The following is a 22,486-nucleotide window of genomic DNA, read 5'->3' on the forward strand; positions in this document are numbered from 1 at the left end:
TTCAGCTGCAGTCCTTTGGAAGAGGGAAAAAAAAATGTACAAACTTATTTTACAACATGGGAAAACAAAAACGGCCTTGGAAAAGCCGTCAGCCTGAAACCCGGGTCTGTTGGCAGCAAGAAATAAATACAAGCGTTCGCGGCGGATCGGGAGTCACAGTTCCAGATGCTTCAAATGTTGCTGGAAGATTTCTTCCGCCCTCTGAAGGTATTCTGCAGTCTTCTTCTTCACCGCTTCCCTGCGGGCTGGGTTTGGATCGCCTGCAAACGGGAAGACATATTGGATGCCATTTGGGTGGCTCTCATTTGGACCCTGGAACCCTCCTCTTTTAACAACCCCCATATAATCCCTTGCGGGGTGGAGTCTGGGCAACTGAATAGAGCGAGCAGAGTGTTTACTGGCCGGATGCCCTTCCTGTTGCCATTGCGGAGTTTTGTTCAGCAGAGATATATTCTCATTGTGCCCAGAGAGAGAAATATCTGACCTGGCAACCCAAAATTGTCGGCGCGCAAGAATATTACTGGAGAGCACGATTGACGGCTCTTGGCTATGGATGTGTCCCATTGGAGAATATTCATCCAGGGGGCGTGGGAAAGACCAGGGTCAAGGGGGAAATGAAGGGTGTCTTTTAGCATCGGCCGCATCCAGCCAACACGTCCACTTCTAATAAATCCGTTTTCTTTTCTCTGAGATATGGCTAGAGACTTATGATTTGAATGGGGGTGGGTTTCTTGGAGGTCAGGCCAACAACTCGGGATGACAGCGCCCCACCCCTCTTCACAAGGCACAGGGAAGGGAAGTTTGAACTCTCCGCTGGCTGTGTGGCCTTCGGGCCTCGTCCCGGGTCATCACACGGCACCCTCTTCAGGGACCAAACTCTCCCCACTTTGGGAAAAATCCCAGAAGCCGAAGACACCTGCTCCCCCCGCCCCCAAAAACTCAACCTACCTTGCAGACCCTGAAGGAGCAAGTCAACTCCACCGCGGTAGCCGTGAAAAGCCCCCTGGAAGTCTCTGGAGGCTTCGCACAACACGGCTTGCCGAATCCGCTCGATCGCCTGGGGCAGATACCTGCCGGGATCCGACGAGGAGGCACTTTCTACCTCGGGCTTCTGCGTCGGGTCCGCGCTGAGCAGGGCTTCTGGTTTGGTCTCTGAGGCCTCCAGAGAAGCCAGACCTTCCCCAAGGGAGAGGCTGGTGGCAGTAGAAGAAGCTGGGCCGGAAGGAAAAGAACGGATGGGCAGGTGCTCAACTGGCTAAAGTTTAGTTTAAGTGTAAGTTTTAGTTTAGTTTAGTGTCATTGCACCTCGTACAATGAAATTAAATACTATCTTCAGTGTACATGATGACTATGAAAATAAACCCAAACACACATCCATCACATTCTATACAATTGACTTGAAAACTTCTGATATTGCATTAATATTGCACTCTACAATAGAATTCAGTGGAGTTACTGCCCTGGGTTAGAAGCTGTTTTTCAGCCTGTTTGTCCTTGTTTTTATTATCTGGTACCATCTGCCAGATGGTAATAGTTCAAAAAAAGGTGTGCCCAGGATCTGTGAGAATGTTTTGACCTTTCTTAAGTCAGCGAGAGCCGTAAAGCTCTTCCAAAGAGGGGAGAGGGGCAACCCATGATCCTCTGAGGGGCAATGACGTTCACCCTCTGGAGCGCCGTCCTATCTGCCCCTGTGCAACTGGTGAACCATACAGAGGTGCAGTAAGTTAAGATGCTCTCAGCGGTAGAAGGTCACCAGCAGTTTTTCATTCGGTTTTAAAGAAGAAGCTGGCCAGAAGATCAACAAAGATGATAAATGATCTGGAGGCTAAATCGTATGAGGAACGATTGAAGGGAACTGGGTACGTCTGGTCCAAGGTCTCCAAACTTGGTGGCTTTAAGACTTGTGGTCTACAACTTCCAGGAATTCCCCATTCAGGATGGTTGAAGTCCAATTCTGGGAGTTGGAAGTCCACAAGTCTGAAAGTGACCATGTTTGGAGAGTCTGGTTAGTCTAACAAAGAGACAATGAGGGAGGACATGATAGATATGACTTCTAATACTTGTATCATGCCCCTGTTGGAGTCTGAATCCGAGGAGGAAGACGAACAGCCGACAGAGAGTGGGAGTGTGGCTCCGTTGGCTGTGGAGGAAACTGGGGAAGGGCAAAGTCCGGCTGGGCAGAGCAGGGGAGAGGTAGAACAAGGGAGATGGAGTTCAGAGGAAGACCCAGGCCCACCTTCTCTTCATCCTAGGGTGCACAGGGAAGAACAGAGAAGAGAGCAACATGGGTTGCACGGCTTACAGGGGAGGAAAAGGCCCTGATTCCCTTCCTTAACCACAGCTGGGGATGAGAGTTTAAAAGAGATGCATGCTGAGAGCAGTGTTTTCTGGGAGCAAACACGAGTTTATCTTGTATTGACTTTGTTGACCACGTTTTGGACTTGATTCTCTGCAGCCCAAGGCTGTTCCTGGGAGAGTTTTTCTCCAGCCAGAAAGTATCCAGGACCTTGGGGGCAAAGTTGGAGCTAATAAAGGGACTCATTAGTTAACTGACTGTGTTGCCCTTGTGCCACGCCCCTTTGGGTCATCACACTTGAGGGGCTGTCACAGACCAGACTTAATCCCCAAAGCACTTGAGGCTGGGACAAAAAATATCGGATGGAAACTTATCACGGTGAGATCCAACCTAGAACTAAAGTGAAATTTCCTGACAGCGAGAACAATTAACCAGTGGAATGGCTTTTGCCTTCAGAAGTTCTGGATGCTCCGTATCACCGGAGACTTTCCAAAATAGATGGTAGAAGGTCTCCTGCCTTGAGCAGGGGTTAGACTACAAGACCTCTGAGGCCCCTTCCAGCCCTGGGGTTCTATGCCCCATGGGGAGATTCCACCCCTATCAGTGTCTTGGCTCACAGGCCACCATGGCTGTGCATGGAGAGGAGCAGTGGTAGGATTCTATCAGTTTCCCTACCGGTTCGATGATCGCAGACTTCCCGCGTATGCATTTGCACGCACCTATTGCGCGCAGCTTTCCAAGCACCAGCTGAGGCGAGAATAAGGAACAGAAAAGCTCAGGGGCCGGTAGGACGGCCGATCTCCTCTCATTGTCGGAGCTTTTTCCGCTACTGGTTCGGGTAAACCGGGCTGAACGGTAGCATTTCGCCACTGGAGGAGACGTTCATCTCCTACCTACCTTCTTTGGAGAAGGGGTCAAAGAGGGCTAATTCTTGGACCGATAAGAGGCAGTGAGAAGGCGAGTCATTCTTGGCTTCTTCCTCCTCTTCCTCCCGGAAGGCAAAGAGGGCATCTAGATCTTCCTCTCGTCCCACAGCATCAGAGGCCCCCTCTGTGGTAGAAGCATCGGTCACTAGAAGCAGAAGCACAACTTCTAAGTAAACTCCCATGTTGGGTGGAGATTATGGAACCTTAAGATTAGGTTCCCAAATGGCTGCAGGCATGCAATTCATCAGACCAAAATGTTGGCAACTTTTAAGATGGGTGGACTTAAACTCCCAGAATTCCCCAGAGAGAGAAAGAAGACAGAAAAAAGGAAAAGGAAGGAAGGGAAAGAGAAGGAAGGAAGGGGAAGGAAAGGAGAAAAGGAAGGAGAAAAAGAAGGAAGGAGGGAGGGAAGGAAGGAAGATAGAGAAAGAAGGAAGGCAGAAAAAAGGAAAAGGAACAAAGGAAGAGAGAAGGAGGGAGGGAGGGGAAGGAAGGGAGAAGGAAGGAGAAAGAAAGGCAGAAAAAAGGAAGGGAGAGGGAAGGAAGGAAGGTGAAGGAAAGAAGGAAGGAGAAAAAGAAGGAAGGAGGGAGGAAGGATAGAGAAAGAAGGAAGGCAGAAAAAGGAAAATAAAGGAAGAAAGAAGGAGGGATGGGAGGAAGGGGAAGGGAAGGAGAGAAGGAGGAGGGAGGGAGGGAGGGAGGGAAGGAAGATAGAGAAAGAAGGAAGGCAGCAAAAAGGAAAAGGAACAAAGGAAGAGAGAAGGAGGGAAGGGAGGAAGGGGAAGGAAGAGAAAGAAAGGCAGAAAAAAGGAAGGAAGGGAAAGAGAAAGAAGGAAGGGGAAGGAAAGGAGAAAAGGAAGGAGGGAGGGAAGGAAGATAGAGAAAGAAGGAAGGCAGAAAAAAAGGAAAAGCAATGAAGGAAAGAAAAGGAAGGTAGGGGAAGGAAAGGAGAGAAGGAAGGAAAAAGAAAGAAGACAGAAAAGAGGAAAAGGAATTAAGGAAGAGAGAAGGAGGGGAGGAGGGGAAGGAGAAAGGAAGGAGAAAGAAAGAAGACAGAAAAGAGGAAAAGGAAGGAAATGCTACTTTCATCCTTTCTCATTTTGGAATCAAGAGCCTTAAGGGGGTACCTTGGTTCTCCATTTGGGCCTCAGCGACACCATCTTTATTGGCTGCCTCCGGCTTCGGCTCCAGCAGCCCATCCTCCTGAACCAGCCCCAGAGCCTCCTCGCCCTGTTCGACTCCTGCCGCGGGCACGGGGATGAGAGGGAGGGGTAGCGATGGCGACTCCAAGTGCCTGGGACAACTCTGCCCCTCTCCGCCCTGAAAAGACACAGCAGCCAGGGAACCGAGTCGCTGAGTTTGCCTTCTACTGGATTTGGGCACAAAGGGGTGTCAAAACTGTAGGTAGTCCTCGACTTACTCCCATAGGGAATAAAGAGTGAAAGGGGAGTGGTGTTTGCAGGAGGCTATTAGTTCGTTTAATTAGTGTGAAGATTTGTTTGTGACTCTCAGAGGCTCTTTTTGCCAAGTATTTCCTTGTACAGCGTTGTGCTTGGAAAAGTGGTGGGATTCAAACATTTTTACTACGGGTTCTGTGGGCGTGGCTTGGTGGGCGTGGCTGCAAAATCCCCATTCCCTCCCCACCTCACTAACCTGCTTTCCAGTTCCGTTCTCCTGGGAAGGGCAATCAAAGGAGGCCCAGCCAATCAACTGGGACTCAATGGGAGGCGGAGCATAGATGGGGTGGGGCCAGTCAGAGGTGGGATTTTCCGGTTCTCTGAACTACTCAAAATTTCCACTACCAGCTCTCCAGAACTGGTCAGAACCTGCTGAATTCCCACCTCTGACTTGGAAACTATCGGCCTGGCAACTCTCCAAGCCCGATAAAGGTCTGTGGTCGTAATTCACTCTTGAAAGACGGTTTGCAGGGACTTTGCTGGATGTGGAGGCTAGGAATTCACATTATAGCCTAATAAAAAGAGGTTTTGTCGGGACGAGGAATCTGCTTCCTGATTTTGTGAAACCTGGCTCAGAACAGCCAGCCTGGCAAGCCACCATTGCGCAACGCACAGTCGGCCCCCTCCCTCTTTCCCCCCCCCCCCAACGTGGCTCTTGTTCCAAAATAAAACGCAGAATAAATAAATGAAGGTACCCGGAAGAATTCCTTCAGCTGGGGGCTGTTATTTAAGGCCGGGATGTGTACGGTGAAATGCAGCATATCTTCCGCTGCTTTCCTCCGCTCTTCGATCACCTCGGGGTCGAATCGGCCTATGCAAGATTTGGGAGCAAGGTTTAAGTCTAGTTTATAGGTTAAATTTAATTTATACAAAACATGTGACTATATAGTAGCATTCTTCACCTTGATATTCTCCAGACGGGTTGGGAATTGCAATTCCCAAGAGGCCGAAACTAACTGGGAATCCTGCAAACTGTTATCTAAGTGTAACTGGAAAGTCCTGGATTGAGACTGTTATATACCGTAGTTATCTTCCAATGAAGTTATCCTCAGAGCCTCGGTGGCGCAGTGGTTAGAGTACAGTACTGCAGGCTACTTCTGCTGCCTGCCGGCTGCCTGCAATTTGGCAGTTTGAATCTCACCAGGCTCAAGGTTGACTCGTCCTTCCATCCTTCCAAGATGGGTAAAATGAGGACCCAGATTGTTGGGGGCAACAGGCTGACTCTGTAAACCGCTTAGAGAGGGCTGTAAAAGCACTGTGAAGCGCTATATAAGTCTAAGTCCTTCCTTCCTTCCTTCCTTCCTTCCTTCCTTCCTTCCTTCCTTCCTTCCTTCCCTCCCTCCCTCCCTCCCTCCCTCCTTCCAGAATGCGGTACTACAGGTTAACTCTGCACACTGCCAACAGTTTGATCCTGACCAGCTCAGGGTTGACTCAGCCTTTCGTCCTTCCTATGTCAGTTAAATGAGGACCCATATTATGGGGGGGAAATAGGCTGACCACTTAGAGAGGGCTGGAAAGCACCGTGAAGCGCTCTATAAGTCTAAGTGCTATTGCTATCCCAAGGGGATGTTTCTACAATGGTGCAACTTCCTGGGTAAAGATTTATAAAATGAAAATCACTTTTACATGCAGCTCGGACCGACTTGATATGCTACTTCATAATACTCCGATACTGGCACATCATCTCAAGAAGTCTTAACACACCCTAATCAATATTTACAGAATGCTGAATAGCAAAAGTTGGAAGAGACCCTGGAGCACTGGTGGGATTCAATTTTTTTTTACTGCCGGTTATGTGGGCGTGGCTTGATTGGGCGTGGCAGGGGAAGGATACTGCAAAATCCCCATTCCGTCCCCACCCCACTAACCTGCTTTCCAGCTCCCTTCTCCTGTGCAAGGCAACCAAAGGAGACCCAGCCGATCAGCTGGGATTCGGGAGGCAGAGAATAGATGGAGTTGGCGGGACCAGTCAGAAGTGGCGTTTGCCGGTTCTCCCAACTACTCAAAATTTCCACTACTGGTTCTTGAGAACCGGTCCGAACCGGCTGAAGACCACCTCTGCTTTGGAGGTCAATCCAACCCTCCGCTCAAACAGGAGACCCTAAGAGATGCCTAATGGCTGGGGATTAGCGGCATTGTAATCCCCAGGAAGACAGCCGGTTGGGGGGAAATGGGAGTTGAACACACACACACACACACGCACACACAAAGATCTGGTGATTCCCCCCCACCACTCCCGGGCTGCAAAACTGGACAAAGGGTCACTGGAGGACTCACCGAAGACCTGGGCTCGCGGGAAAGCGGGGAAATCCTCCATGCGACGGAAGAGATTGCGATGGGTGTACGCCAGGTCTGTGTGCAGTTTCTTAAAGTCGCTGTATCTCTTCCAGACCACGATCTGTGGGATGGGAAGGAGAATTTTGTGGCCTGAGCTACATTTTCTCCAAGCAGGGACTCCTTGCATGTCGGAAGGTGTTTGGAGAAGGGTAGTGCAGTATTTCTAGATGTTAGCAATCTTCAGGTGGGTGGACTTCAACTCCCAGAATTCTCCAGCCAGCCATGCTGGCTGGAGAATTCTGGGACTTGAAGTCCAACAATCTTCATGCCCATTATTTCCTAGCCGAACCACAGACAACTACAATGATCTAATACATATCGATTTTACAGAAGACATTGTTGAAATAGCACTGCACAATCTAAAACCAACCCTATCTATTGGACCGGATGGAATATGTGCCTACTTCTTAAAAAAGCTTCCACTGCCATAGTCGAACCTCTAAGCATAATCTTTGAAAAATCTTTCAAGACCAGCTCCTTGCCAAAACTATGGTCACTAGCCACGGTCATCCCCATCTTCAAAAAGGGAGACCCCAGCCTAGTTGAAAATTACAGACCAATCTCCTTATGCTGCGTCACCTGTAAAGTCATGGAATCAATTATTGACCAATCCATCATCCTCCACTTAGAGACAAACAACCTACTCTCCAATAAACAATCTGGTTTCAGGAAAAAACTATCCTGTAATCTGCAACTCTTACACTGCAAAAACACATGGACTACACAACTCGATCAGGGCAAAGCAATAGACGCAATCTACATAGACTTTTGTAAAGCCTTTGATTCAGTGGTACACGACAAACTACTCCTAAAACTAAAATCTTACGGTATCTCTGGACATCTGCATAACTGGATAGAAGCATTCCTGTCAAACAGACAACAAATGGTCAAAATTGGGAGCGTCCTATCAAATTCTGTACCTGTCAACAGTGGTGTCCCCCAAGGCAGTGTTCTAGGACCAACTCTCTTCATACTCTACATAAATGACCTCTGTGATCATATTAAGAGCAATTGCCTTCTCTTCGCTGATGATGTAAAGCTGTTCAATACCACAGACAATACTGCTACCCTTCAAAAAGACCTTGACTATGTATCAGAATGGTCAATCAAATGGCAACTTCAAATCTCAACAAATAAATGCTCTGTCTTACATATTGGCAAAAAAATAATAATCAGAAAATAAAATACAGGCTGCATAGTCAAGACCTTGTTGATGATCCAAACTCTGTCAAGGACCTTGGAGTATTCATCTCTAATGACCTAAGTGCTAGAGCCCACTGTAACTACATAGCCAAAAAGGCATTAAGAGTTGTTAACCTAATCCTGCGTAGCTTCTTCTCTGGTAATATTACACTACTAACTAGAGCATACAAAACATTTGCTAGACCAATACTCAAATACAGTTCATCAGTCTGGAACCCACATTATGTCTCTGATATTAATACAACTGAGAAAGTCCAGAAATATTTCACAAGAAGAGTTCTCCGCTCCTCTACTCTTTGCAGAATTCCTTATGTCACCAGACTTGAAATTCTAGACCTAGAAAACCTAGAACTATGCCGCCTTCGGTCCGATCTAAGTATAGTATATAAAATCATACATTGTAATGTCCTACCTGTCAATGAATACTTCAGCTTCAACCATAACAATACAAGAGCAAACAATAGATACAAACTCAAGGTTAACCACACCAAACTTGACTGCAGGAAATACGACTTCAGCCACAGAGCGGTCAATGTCTGGAATACTCTACCTGACCCTGTGGTTTCTTCCCCAAACCCCAAAAACTTTAACCTTAGACTGTCTACTATTGACCTCACCCCTTTCCTAAGAGGTGTGTAGGGGGCGTGCATAAGCGCACCAACCATGCCTACCGTCCCTGTCCTATTGTGTCTTTTATTTTTATTTTTTATTTTTCTTATATGTATCTATGTATTCATAACTATGTTTTTACTTATGCCTATTATTTTGTAAGCAATTGACAAAAATAAATAAATAAATAAATAAATAAAAATAATAATATAATAAAATAAAACTTGCTAAGATTGAGAAAAATCACTATTGTGCTTCGGGGAGACCTCATGTCTACACACACACCCTTAGGTATAGAACCTCCCTTTCGACAATCTACCTCACAGGGTTGTTGTGATGGAAGAAAAAGAATAATATGGTTAGAAGGGGCTTTAGCAGGGGTGGGATACTATTGGTTCTGTCCACTTCTGTAGAACTGGTTGCTCTGAAAAGCAGCAAACAGAGAGCATACATAGAACCAGTTCTATGTCTGCTGCTGTTTTGGCCCACCCGCCCATCCGGGCTCTTACCTGACCTTTATTTCCTGCGTTTTCAACCACAGCTGCTTTGCACGACACAGCTGCAGTTCAAAAAGCAGGAAAAAAGGGCTTTTTCAACCGCTGCGCACCTGCGCACAGTGCTGCTCAGCTGCCCAGGCAGCTAGATGACGACGATATACACACATCCGCAGCAAAATGTAGAATCACCGAACCGGTAGTTATACCGGTTGGATCCCAACCCTGGGCTTTAGAAGTAAATCAATCACAGATTAAGAGAGTTGGAAGGGACCTTGTAGGTCATCTAGTCCAACCCACCACCCAAGCAGGAGACCCTACGCCATTTCTGACAGAGGGCAGCCGAGTCTCTTCTTGAAAGCTTCCAGTGATGAAGCTTCCACAACTTTTGAAGGCAACTTCTGTTCCATGGGTTGATAGTTCTCATGGCCAGAAAATTACTCATTTCCAGGTTGAATCTCTCCCTGGTCAATTTCCATCCATTCTTCCTTGTCTGGCCTTCAGGTGCCTTGGAGAATAGCTTGACCCCTTTCTCCTCTCTGTGGCAGCCCCTCAAATATTGGAAGACGCTATCCTGTCATCCCTGGTCCTTCTCTTCCCTAGACTAGCCAGGCCCAGTTCCTGCAACCGTTCGTCGTATGTTTGAGCCTCCAGTCCCCTAATCATCCTGGTTGCTCTTCTCTGCACTTTTTCTAGAGTCTCAATGTCTTTTTTATACTGTGGTGACCAAAACTGGATGCAGGACTCTAGGTGTGGCCTTACTCAGGCTTTACAGAGTGGTATTAGTAGCTCCCTTGAGCTTGATTGCATCCCTCTGTTAATGCAATTTAGGATTGCATTGGCTTTTTTGGCTGCCACCGTCTCTTAGTCCACCCCGTCTCTATACTATTCCAGACGTTCTTTGGGCTTGAAGGGACACATACATGTGATCACAGAGAGAATAACAGAACAGAATAATAGAACTGGAAGGGACCTTGGAGGTCTTCTAGTCGAACCCCTTGCTCAAGCAGAAGACCCTATACCATTGTAGACAAATGGCTGTCTAATCTCTTATTGAAAGCCTCCAGTGACGGAGCACCTACTACTTCTGAAGGGAACCATACCACTGGTTGCCTTCCTCTGTGGGTCAGTTGAACACAGAACATGATCCTAGAATGTAGAAAAGGGAGAAGCCCACTACATGCTTCCTTAGTGGCAGATAAACCCAGCAAATTAACTACTAAGTGTATTTATTCTGTGGCAATCTGCAGAGGAAATATCTCCTATGAGGAGAATAACCGCTTTGTTCTTAGAATGCATGATTCTTGCTCACATTCACTTGACTTTTTGTTTCCCTGTAAAAAATCTGCTTTTCTCTTTCTTGCTCCTCTAATAGGTCTCACTTAGCAAGGGAAAATTTGGGCTTGATTGTGGTTATATGGCGAGGACTGCCTGTTTATGTAAACCAAGATTCATATTATTAAGTTGAGCCGGGTGTGTTGCTGCAACAGAGATTTGCAACTGACCGGGGTCAGTGTCCTTGGAGAATTGGCACCACCAGGCATTGGCCAAACCCTGGAAAAGGCTGCTGCTACGAACCCAGCCGCTAAGCTCTTGCACCAGCCCACCCCCACATCTTGGGACAGCGTGTTGTGGGAAAAACAGGCAAGAAAAACAAAATGCGTAAGTACAGTATAGATCAGGGGACTTCAAACTTGACTTGTGGACTTCCACTCCCAGAATTCCTCCTCCTCCAGTCATGTTAGCTCAGGAATTCTGGGAGTTGAAGTCCACAGATCTTAAAGCTGTCAAGTTTGAAGACCCTTGTGATAGATGGTAGATAGATGCATAGATAGATAGATAGATAGATAGATAGATAGATAGATAGATAGATAGATAGATAGATAGATAGACAGACAGACAGATAGACATAGATAGATCCAAAAAATAAAGGGAACACAAAAATAAGACATCCTAGATCTGAATGAATGAAATATTCTCATTAAATACTTTGTTCATTACATAGTTGAATGTGCTGACAACAAAATCACACAAAAATTATTAGTGGAAATCGAATTTAGCAACCCATGGAGGTCTGGATTTGGAATTACACTCAAAATTAAAGTGGAAAAAAACACTACAGGGTGATCCAACTTTGATGTAATGTCCTTAAAACAAGTCAAAATGAGGCTCAGTATGTGTGCGGCCTCCACGTGCCTCTATGATCTCCCTACAATGCCTGGGCATGCTCCTGATGAGGTGGCAGATGGTCTCCTGAGGGATCTCCTCCCACACCTGGACTAAAGCATCCCCCAACTCCTGGACAGTCTGTGGTGCAACGTGGCATTGGTGGATGGAGCGAGACGTGATGTCCCAGATGTGCTCAATTGGATTCAGGTCTGGGGAACAGGCGGGCCAGTCCATAGCATCAATGCCTTCGTCTTGCAGGAACTGCTGACACACTCCAGCCACATGAGGTCTAGCATTGTCCTGCATTAGGAGGAACCCAGGGCCAACCGCACCAGCATATGGTCTCACAAGCGGTCTGAGGATCTCATCTCGGTACCTAATGGCAGTCAGGCTACCTCTGGCGAGCACATGGAGGGCTGTGCGGCCCCCTAAAGAAATGCCACCCCACACCATTACTGACCCACTGCCAAACCGGTCATGCTGGAGGATGTTGCAGGCAGCAGAACGTTCTCCACGGCGTTTCCAGACCCTGTCACGTCTGTCACATGTGCTCAGTGTGCACCTGCTTTCATCTGTGAAGAGCACAGGGCGCCAGTGGCAAATTTGCCAATCTTGGTGTTCTCTGGCAAATGCCAAATGTCCTGCATGGTGTTGGGCTGTAAGCACAACCCCCACCTGTGGACGTCGGGCCCTCATACCACCCTCATGGAGTCTGTTTCTGACCGTTTGAGCAGCCACATGCACATTTGTGGCCCGCTGGAGGTCATTTTGCAGGGCTCTGGCAGTGCTCCTCCTGTCCCTCCTTGCACAAAGGCAGAGGTAGTGGTCCTGATGCTGGGTTGTTGCCCTCCTACGGCCTCCTCTACGTCTCCTGATGTACTGGCCTGTCTCCTGGTAGCGCCTCCATGCTCTGGACACTACGCTGACAGACACAGCAAACCTTCTTGCCACAGCTCGCATTGATGTGCCATCCTGGATGAGCTGCACTACCTGAGCCACTTGTGTGGGTTGTAGACTCTGTCTCATGCTACCACTAGAGTGAGAGCACCGCCAGCATTCAAAAGTGACCAAACCATCAGCCAGAAAGCATAGGAACTGAGAAGTGGACTGTGGTCTGCAGAACCACTCCTTTATTGGGGATGTCTTGCTAACTGCCTCTGCTTTCCACCTGTTGTCTATTCCATTTGCACAACAGCATGTAAAATTGATTGTCAATCAAAGTTGCTACCTAAGGGGACAGTTTGATTTCACAGAAGTGTGATTGACTTGGAGTTACATTGTGTTGTTTAAGTGTTCCCTTTATTTTTTTGAGCAGTGTATATACATACATAGATGATAGATTGATAGATAGGTAAATAGGTAGGTAGGTATGGAGAAAGAGAGAGATGATACATAGATGATAGATCAGGGATCTTCAAACTTGACAACTTTAAGACTTGTGGACTTCCACTCCCAGAATTCCTCCTCTAGTCATGTTAGCTTAGGAATTCTGGGAGTTGAAGTCCACAAATCTTAAACTTGCCAAGTTTGAAGACCCTTGTGATAGATGGTATCAGGCTCATTAGTAGTAACAGTGAGAGGGATCTTAGAGGCCTAGTGGACGATCACTTAAATACGAGCCAGCCATGTGCTGCAGCTGCCAAAGAAACCAACGTAGGCTGCATAAACAGAGAAATAGAATCAAGATCACGTCAAGTGTTCATGTCACTTTATAATGGCCTTGGTAAGGCCACACTTAGAATGTTGCACCCAGTTTTGGTCGCCACGATGTAAAAAAGATGTTGAGACGCCGCAAAGAGTGCAGAGAAGAGCAACAAAGGTGATGAGGGGACTGGAAGCTAAAACATACGATGTTCGGTTGCAGGAACTGGGTAGGTCTACTTCAGTGGTGGCTAATCTTTTTGGGCTCCTGTGCCACAAATTACATGTGCTCTTGCACTTGCGCACTTGCCTGCCAGCACCCAGAAGGCAATGCGCACCCCCCCCCCCTTGTGTATGTGTGCGTGATTCCCCCCACGCCGCCCCCTTACCTGCATTGCGCCTCCCAGCTGATTTTGGCGTGTTTGAGGCCTTTTTCGGCCTGCCAGAGGCTTGAAGGACGCCTCTGCAGGCTTTGCAGGTCGAAAAATGGGCCCGTTTTGTCACTTCCGGTATTTCTGGAAATACCAGAAGTGACAAAACGGGCCTATTTTTCGCCTGCAAAGCCTGCAGAGGCTTTCCTCAAGTCTTTAGCAGGGCGAAAAAGGCCTGGAAATCAGCTGGGAGGCGCGCGCATGCGCAGTGAGGTCAATTTGCCTAGGACTCGCGTGCCTGCACAAATGGCTCTGTGCACTACCTGTGGCATGCATGCCATAGGTTTGCCATCATGGGTCTAGTTTGATGAAAAAAAGGACTGGGGGGGCATGATAGCTGTCTTCCAATATTTGAGGGGCTGCCCCAAAGAAGAAGAGGGGGTCAAGCTATTCTCCAAAGCACCTGAGAGTAGAACAAGAAGCAATGGGTGGAAATTAATGAAGGAGAGAAGCAACTTAGAACTAAGGAGAAATTTCCTAATAGTGAGAACAATTAATCAGTGGAACAGCTTCCCTCCAGAAGTTGTGGATGCTCCAACACTGGAAGTTTTTAAGAAGAGACTGGACAGCCTCTTGTCTGAAATGGTATGATCTCCTGCTTGAGCAGGGGGTTGGACTGGATGATCTCCAAGGTCCCTCCCCGCTCTGTTATTCTGTTCTGTTCTGAAAGGTTTCTCCTCCCTTCCCTTGACAGCGTCTACGTACCTCCTTGGTATCATCTGGGTTCGCCTTTGAGACAAACTGGAAGGAAAGAGAGAAACAAAAAAGTTAAGAGAGAAACGACAAAAAAGTTAAAAATCGGGGCCTGGCCAAGTTTTTGCCCTCCCTGATGGCCGGGGAATGCCAGGAATGGCAGAGGTGCCATCCGACTCCAGGGGGAGGGCAGAGCAGGATGCCAGCTCAAGGCCAGCTCCCTCCTGCCTGTCCAGATGTTCTCTGGGGGGGGGGCAGCAATTGCAGCCTGGGGGCAGAGATTCCCAGCCCACCCCCAATCTCCCCTCCAGACCCATCCACTGGCAGCCCCCAATTGCACCGCCCGGCAACTGCATTACACACCCACTCCTCCGCCAAGGGACAGGCTGGGGAGGGAGTGGGGAGGGGGAGGGCCCTGCTTGAGCAGGGGCTTGGACTGAAAGGCCGGCAAGGTTTCCTTCCCCCTCTGTGATTCTGTCATTTATTGAAGCAGCCCCCCAACCCCTTTTGCAAAAATAAATAAAAAAATAAAATAAAAATAATAAACGCAGAAGGGGAACCAGCGCCTTCCCCGGCTCTCTGCACATGCTCCTGGAAACTCCCTCCTTTGCTTCTCTGGCTGCACCCGCATTTTGTACGGGCTTGGGGTCTGGGGGCAAAGCGAGGTCCTCCCTCCCTCGCCCTGCCTGCTAATGCAACCCCTTTTCCTCACTTTGGCCGTGACTTTGTATTCCGTGTAGCCTTTGGGGTGGCTGCGGGGGTCGCTGACCGCGTAGGAGCGCTGGAACTCCTCCTTCGCCCGGCGGGACATCCCGGCGGCTTTTTCGGCGACGCGGCCCCTTTAAATCCAGGGCTGCGGCCGGAGAGGAGAAAGTCCGCGCGCCGCCGGAGGTGGGGGGCGGGGGGGAAAAAATGCCTCCTCCCGCAGGGCGCATGCGCACCCATGCCTTCCTCTCGCCGCCATCCAAGGGACCGTCTACAAAGGACCATCCTGCGACTTCGGCGTTTAGGGACCGGGGGGCAATATCCCCGTTTGGGCCAAAAGCGAACAAGGGCTGGATTTCATCGCTTTCTTTCTCCAACCTGGCGCCCATCAGGGGACCTTTGCAAAGAAGGACCACTCCCCAAATGCCAAAGCGGGGTCAGGAATCTGGGAAATTGGGCTTCCCACCAGCATCTCAAGCTGCGTTTCTCAAACTTTCACCTGGGGAGGAATGGTCCAGATTGTTTTCTTTTATGTTTGCGTTTATAATTATAACTAGCTCTTACACCCGTGCTTCGCTACGAAACTATGTGGTCGGGCTTAGTTTTTGGGGAGGAAAATAGGGGTGGGTGGGAATTCTGCCTCTGCCTACCGACATTCATCTGGCTAGCATCCTGTCAGTGTGAGAGAGTTGAGGGCTGTTTGGAAATTGAAACAGCATTTGCTGTGCGAGCAAGGAGACAGCAAGGAGCCTGGGTGTGGCTTAGCTCAACTGTTCTGTCCTAAAGCTGCTTGGTGCTCTGAAACTGAAACTCCTCTGCTTGTGTTTTGCCTTTGGAACAGATTTCTTTTCAGGTGGGGAGGGGGAGTAGAACTCCTTAGCATCAGAGCGTGTTAATAATGATAATATATGAAATACTAATGCTCTGATGGACATTTCGAAAAATGCTTTCTTAATGAGCCCCTAGAAGCTAAGTGCCAAATTTCAAGTTTGTAGGCTTTACAGTTCTGGAGATTTTGTGATGATGCCTGAGTGGCATTTCACTTTTATATATATAGATTGGTCAAACCAAAATGAAAACACGAATAATATAAAATTGTGGAAGGGGGACAGGGTGCAAATCTTGAAAATAAATAAATAAATGCAAGGAATCCTCAGTTTACGGCCATGGAGCCCAAACCTTCTATCGTTAAGTGAGACAGTTGGTTAATGAGCTTCATTTGCCCTGTTTTACGACACTTTCTTGCCACCATGGTTAAGTGGATCACTGCAGTTGTTCGATTAGTATAACAAGATTGTTAAAGGGAAACCTGGATTCCTCACTGGCTTTGCTTGTCAGGGATCACATAACCACGGGACACAGTCTGTAACCGTCGTAAATATGAGTCAGTGGCCAGCATCCAAGTTTTGATCATATGACCATAGGGAGGCTGCAGCGATCGTAAGTGTGGAAAACGGTTATAAGTCATTTTCCCAGTGTCGTTTTAACTTGGAACGGTCACTATATGAATTGTTGTAAGTTGAGGACTATCTGTATGCCAAACCCACCATGGAAGAGGTGGGTCACCCCATGCTGGCTGGGGAATTCTGGGAGTTGAAGTCCACCCATCTTTAAGGGATCGAAGTTGAGATACACCCATCTAAGAGATTGCCAAGCTGGAAAAAGCTTATCTGTTCCAACCCCTCTTTTATTAGAGATGCGGGGAAAAACTTTCGAAATCGAAAATATGTTTTCCTGTTTCTGGGATTTAATAAGCAGATTTGCTTCCCTCTCCAAAGTAGGATTACGGTTATTTCAATGTTCTTATGAACCTGGGGACGGGGGACAGTTACGCAACATGGAAAAAAGATTATTTTACAACCATAAATAAAGCAAATAATGAAACACACATGCAGGCCTTCAGATTCAAATTAAAAAAAAAAATAAACAAACTGGTCAGCTGGTTGATGTGGATGAAATTCTAAGCGCAGAAGCTGTTCCCAGAAATTTTTCTGGTTCAAAAAAAATTGTTTTGTTTGGTTTAAAGTTTTAGCCTCGCCCTCCTAAACATAGGTCGGCTTCCTTTTTCCCCCCCCCCAAGGATGCTTAGCCCAATATGGTTAAACAAACTCATTTTTAGACTAGAAAAAAAACAGGCCAGCTTTGCAATCAGGGGCCTAACCACGAAACAAACTAACCGACTTAAGAAACAACCAAGTTTTTAGGAGCATGAATCTAATCCCTCCCAAACCAGTTGTGGGAATACAGCTAAACCTGCTTTAGCATGTGCAAACCTTGAACCCAGAACAGGAGTGAACAGACTCCAGCCACACACAAGCTGACTCCAAAATCACCTGACTCTCTTTAAAACAGCCACAGCTTTATTGGTGTGCTCTTAACACAATCCTGTGTGGAGAAGTGAAGATAATAAAAGACCAGTGGATTTCTGGCCCCCCCACCCGGCCCCCCCAGCCACAGGATTGATGCCACAGGCCACACCAAATACAGATGCAAACACCGATTTTTGCACTGGACGTTGCTTCAAAGATGGACCCAGATCCAGGGACAAAGATGGGCCTTTAAGCAGTGGTCAAAATACAGTCTCTGAATCAGTGTTTTTCAATCTTGGCCGCTGGAAGATGGGTGGACTTCAACCCCCAGAATTCCCCAGACAGCTGTCTGGGGAATTCTGGGAGTTGAAGTCCACCCATCTTCCAGCGGCCAAGATTGAAAAACACTCTTAGATCCTCTCAATCTGCGGTGAATATCCGGCTTGAGATGTCATCCAACAGCCAATCGATGCCCGCCAGTAGATTTTCCCCGGTGTAAGCACTGCAACCTCGGATGCACCAATGGTGGGTCTGGATGCTGTCGAGGCCCAGGGCCTGGGGAGGAAGCAAAGAGAAAAATCAGAAAATCCCCCTTCCGTGCAAGGGTCCCCCCTATTCTCTGGACTGTTGTGGCCTGTGGGCTGCTGGCCCTCCAGCAGCTGAATGAGAGGAGGAGGAGGAGGAGGAGGTGTGGAAGTCAGAGCATCAGACGGAGGCGGAGCCTGGGCCGTCCATCAGCCCTCAGATGGAGAGTCAATAGCCCCCAGGTCTGGAGGGGGCTGATGAGGAAGAGGAGGAACAGCTGGGTCCAGTGCCTGACAGAAGTCAGAGGAGAGGAGAGCAGTGGAAATCTATGGGCCGGTCCTTGGGACGGAAGAGCCACTGTTCTGCTGGTGAAGCCCCACCCAAGCTCTGGGATCAAAGGCAGTGGGGGGCGGAGACGAATAGGGGTGGCAGACAACTATTCATCTCCCTGCCAGACTGACTTGTTAGCCTGCGGTGAGAGAGAAAATTTTTTTTTTGCCGGGGCTCCTAATAAAGGAATCTTTTGAGTTAACTTCTGAGGGTTGGTCATGTTTGGGGAGCTGGGTCAGAACACTGGAGTTATTTTTTTTGTTCTGTGTTTTTTTCTTCTTCACCACACCAGTAATAAAAAACTGAACCGCAATTTAGCAATATAAACATATTAAACTATATTGTTCACGTATCAACAATGTGTGTGTTCATGTGCATACAATTACCTTGTCAAATTGCAATTTAATTTACATTGCTATATCACACCTCATCTTGCTTTTTAAAAATCATTCCACTTGTGTTCTGGAAGTTGAATAAAGTACGTTTTTAAAAAAAAGAAGAAATGTAGTAGTCCTTGCTACACTCGGCAACTGACTCACATTTATGATGGTTGCTGTGTCCCAAGGTTGTGCGATCCCCTTCTGCAAACATCGGACAAGTGAAGTCAATGGGGGAAAAGCCAGATTCACTTAACGAAGGTGGCAAGAAAAGTCGTAAAATGGTGGCTGCCCTTGCAGCGAGAAGCCGGGAGTGGTGGTGGTGGAAGCAAAATAATTCAATAAATAAATACACAAACAACCCTGGTCCTTACCTCCTGGATGGCGCTGGGACTTAACGCACCTGGCAGGTCCTGCTTATTGGCAAAGATGAGAAGCGTGGCCCCGGCCAAGCGCTGTGCAGAGGAAGAGGGAGAAAAGCCAACACAAATGACCGAAATCTTCTTGTTCCACCCAATGTTCTGAGCAAAGGCTTCCTGAGACCGTAATCAAGCACACACTTAAAACAACTCTTGTTTTATTTCAACGCAGGGAATTATGTTCATTCCCCGCCCGTAATGAGTCCCAAATAGTCCCTCGAGATAAGCACCCACCTTTCTCTCCTTTGAATGGCTGCCAACAACTAAAGTGCCAAATGAACTGTAAAAAACCAACCGAAGTACAAGTCCACACAGAGCTTCAAGGTTGAATCTGAACCGAGCGAACGACTTTGCTTCCTTTCGTCCCCTTTGCCTGTCCTTTATCCCTTAGGGGAAGGGCAATCACCTCCCAGCCTTACTCCCGAGTCGCTCCTTTTGTCTCAGCTGCCCTTGCCTTCTAGAAGTTCTGTGCACACCCGCACTGGGAACAGGCTCCCCTGGTTCCTCTGCCTCGCTGCTGCCAGACTCCGAAGGCTCCGGAGGCAGCACGTACCTCCCAGATGGTCCTGGCCCCATCCCTGCATCGGATGCAGGACCCTTGTCCAGACCCTCCCCAGACTCCTGGATGGGTCCCCGTTCTTCCCCAGTGTCCGATTCCGCTGCCGCCTGCACAGGCTGCCAGAAAACCAGAACCCTCAACGGCTGTCTGAAGCTAACAGGGGTCAGCACCCCAAATGCCCATTTTGGGAACTGCAGTCCTAAGAAACGGGACCCGAGGTGGGGCAGCCGGGCCAATTCTTCCCCTGGACGGAGGAGAGCGGAGGCGTTGCCGGGGAAGCGTGGTTCAACTTTACGATGGGCGGGACTTCAACTCCCAGGATCCCCCAGCTTGGCCTAGAAGGTAGAGAGTTCCCAGCCTTTTGCTGGGTTGGGCCACAAATACAGCACAATCCCAAATAGGTTTCCTCAACGGCTTCTCGGCAGATGCTCCACCATGCTGGAGTTGGTTAGGGACTGGATGGGAGACCACGAGGAAACCACGGGGGCGGAGACTACATTGCCAAGAATATTATTTTTGTGATATTTATTTGTATACCGCCTTTATTCTTTTTACAAATAATAACGCAAAGTGGAAAACATACCCAACACATTTTCCTCTTCCTATTTTCCCCACAACAACCCTGTGAAGTGGGCTGGGCTGAGAGAGAGGGACTGGCCCAGAGTCACTTAGCTGGCTTTTGTGCTTAAGGTGGGACGAGAACTCCCCGTCTCCCGCTATCTTTGCGAGATAAAACTGGTTATAAATAACTGGTTATACATTTGTATCTATGAAGCGACTGGGAGTCAAGGAATTGTGGGAACCTCTTCAAAGTTCCCACGGTTGAGGCTCCAGATGTTTTGGGGAAATCTGCCATAAAATCCCCATAATTCTCTGCCCCGGCCAAGGAATTCTGGGAGTGGAGGCCTCCAAGATGCTGGAAGGCTTGCAATGGCCCCCTCCCATTCCACAGGAAGCTGGCCCTTCCCTCCCCCTCCCCCTGACGAGGTTGCCCACCTCTTCCACCAGGAGGGTCTGCAACTCCTTCTTGCAGTCCTCCAGCCGCTGGTGGTCGGCGCTGTCCACCACCCAGATGAGCCCATCAGTGCTCTCAAAATAGTTGCGCCAGTAGGAGCGCAGGGATTTCTGGCCGCCGACGTCCCAGATGTTCAGCTTGAACCTGTGGGGGGGGAGAGAGAGAGAGAGGCATGGCGGAGGTGGCAGTGCCAGGCCAAAGGGCCCCGGGAAGAGGAAGAGGAGGCGGCATCCTCACCCGCGGTGCTCCAGGGTCTTGATGTTGAAGCCCAGCGTGGGCGAGATGGTGTCGATCTCGTCCCCATTGAACTTTTTCAGGATGGTGGTTTTGCCGGCGTTGTCCAGGCCCCTCAGGGTGGGACCGAGTCAAGGGCCACAAGCCAACGGTGTTTCAAAGCAGAGCAGCAGGAAAGGAATGTGCCAAGCTCCTGGCAAAGGAAAGCTGCGGAGCAAGGAAATGCATGCCTCCCTAACAGAATAACAGAGTTGGAAGGGACCTGGGAGGTCATCTAGTCCAACCCCACTGCCCAAGCAGGAGACCTTGCACCATTTCTGACAAGATGGCAGGCCAGTCTTTTCTTGAAAGTCTCCAGGGATGAAGCTCCCACAATTTCTGAATAACAGAATGATAACAGATTAACGGAGTTGGAAGGGGCCTTGGAGGTCATCTAGTCCGACCCCTCCCCCATCCAAGCAGGAGACCCTACACCATTTATTAACAGAATAACAGAGTTGGAAGGGATCTTGTAGGTCATCTAGTCCAACCCTGCCCAAACAGGAGACCCTACCTCCACCTTTTATTAACAGATTAAGAGTTGGAAGGGATCTTGGAGGTCATCTAGTCCAACCCCATTCCCCAAGCAGTAGACCCTACACCATTTCTGACAGGTGGCATTTCAGTCTTTTCTTGAAAGCCTCCAGGGATGAAGCTCCCACAATTTCTGAATAACAGAATAATAACAGATAAAGAGTTGGAAGGGACTCTGTAGGTCATCTAGTCCAACCCCTCGCCCACCCAAGCAGGAGACCCTACACCCTTTCTGACAAGTGGCACTCCAGTCTCTTTTGGAAAGCTTCCAGGGATGAAGGTCCTCCCCCCCAAGCACTTCTCCTCCCCTAAACTTAAGGGCAAGCGTGCCTGGGAAGCCCAGAGCATGCAGAGATGGAGCCCAAAGCACTCTGTCCATGCACAGGGGCACTCTCGACCAGGCGAGTTGAGAAATGGGAAACGCTGCCTGGGGAGGGAGCGCAGGCCGAAGCAGCTCCTCTTTCCTGGGATGCCAAGTCAGGGGCGCCCCCCCGCCTTTCCCAGCTCCCCCCCCCCCAAATCCCGGTTTCTCCCCCCGCCCATTGTTCCTTTTTTCCTCGCGGAAGGATACAGCATCAGCAGCCGCAGCTCCCGCTCCTTTTGCCGCATCTTCTTCAAGATGCTCAGCAGCCCCATCGCCCGCGCGGAAGCTCTGCCCGCGCTCTGCCCACCGCCGGGATACCGCGCGCGGCCCCGCCCCTCAGAACTCCGCCTCCGCCAATCAGAAAGGCCGGGGGGCGGTCCCGGCTTGGAGAAGACCATCAAGGGTGGCGGGGGGGATGTGTAATTTATATACTTCCGGCTCTCAATCGCAATTCTGCTGGTTCCTGACATGGCAGCGAAGGGACTTGGTGTGAAGCAATTGCATAAATGCCCACTAGAAGACCTCTAAGGTCCCTTTGTTATTTTGTTAAATCTCTTTGCTGCCATCTGCACAACGTCTCCACACAACTGTGTGTACCTCTATACAATTGTGTATATACAGTTGCATCTATACAATTGTGTGCATCTAATTTTTAAATTTATTTGTATTTTAATGTTTCAAAATTTCAATAAAGGTTAAAAAAACAATTGTGTGCATCTATACAATTATAGAGTAATATAACTATAGAGACTTTGTGTAGATGGCAGCAAAGAGATTTAACAAAATAACAAAGGAACCTTAGAGGTCTTCTAGTCCAACC

The 22,486-nt window shown here is 48.6% G+C and overlaps 2 protein-coding genes across 2 annotated transcripts; both read right to left on the reverse strand.

Moving 5' to 3' along the window:
• SNX15 (sorting nexin 15) lies at positions 1-15,157 on the reverse strand. The gene is made up of 8 exons (XM_087943760.1): positions 14,969-15,157; positions 14,269-14,304; positions 6,957-7,077; positions 5,375-5,490; positions 4,350-4,542; positions 3,194-3,346; positions 949-1,212; positions 1-260 (listed from the first exon to the last, which is right to left on the reverse strand). Exons 1-8 carry the CDS (start codon positions 15,065-15,067, stop codon positions 154-156), a joined length of 1,089 nt encoding a protein of 362 aa, XP_087799886.1. The 5' UTR covers positions 15,068-15,157; the 3' UTR covers positions 1-153.
• A 2,142-nt stretch (positions 15,158-17,299) lies between these two features.
• On the reverse strand, positions 17,300-22,025 carry ARL2 (ARF like GTPase 2). Its single transcript, XM_026685400.2, has 5 exons — positions 21,874-22,025; positions 20,733-20,843; positions 20,477-20,639; positions 18,877-18,957; positions 17,300-17,825 (listed from the first exon to the last, which is right to left on the reverse strand). Exons 1-5 carry the CDS (start codon positions 21,936-21,938, stop codon positions 17,691-17,693), a joined length of 555 nt encoding a protein of 184 aa, XP_026541185.1. The 5' UTR covers positions 21,939-22,025; the 3' UTR covers positions 17,300-17,690.
• Between the last annotated feature and the right edge of the window lie 461 nt (positions 22,026-22,486).

Source organism: Notechis scutatus, chromosome 14 (genome assembly GCF_049901735.1).
Source record: "Notechis scutatus isolate UNSWTSFEM ecotype Mainland chromosome 14, rNotScu1.2, whole genome shotgun sequence".
NCBI lineage: Eukaryota > Metazoa > Chordata > Lepidosauria > Squamata > Elapidae > Notechis > Notechis scutatus.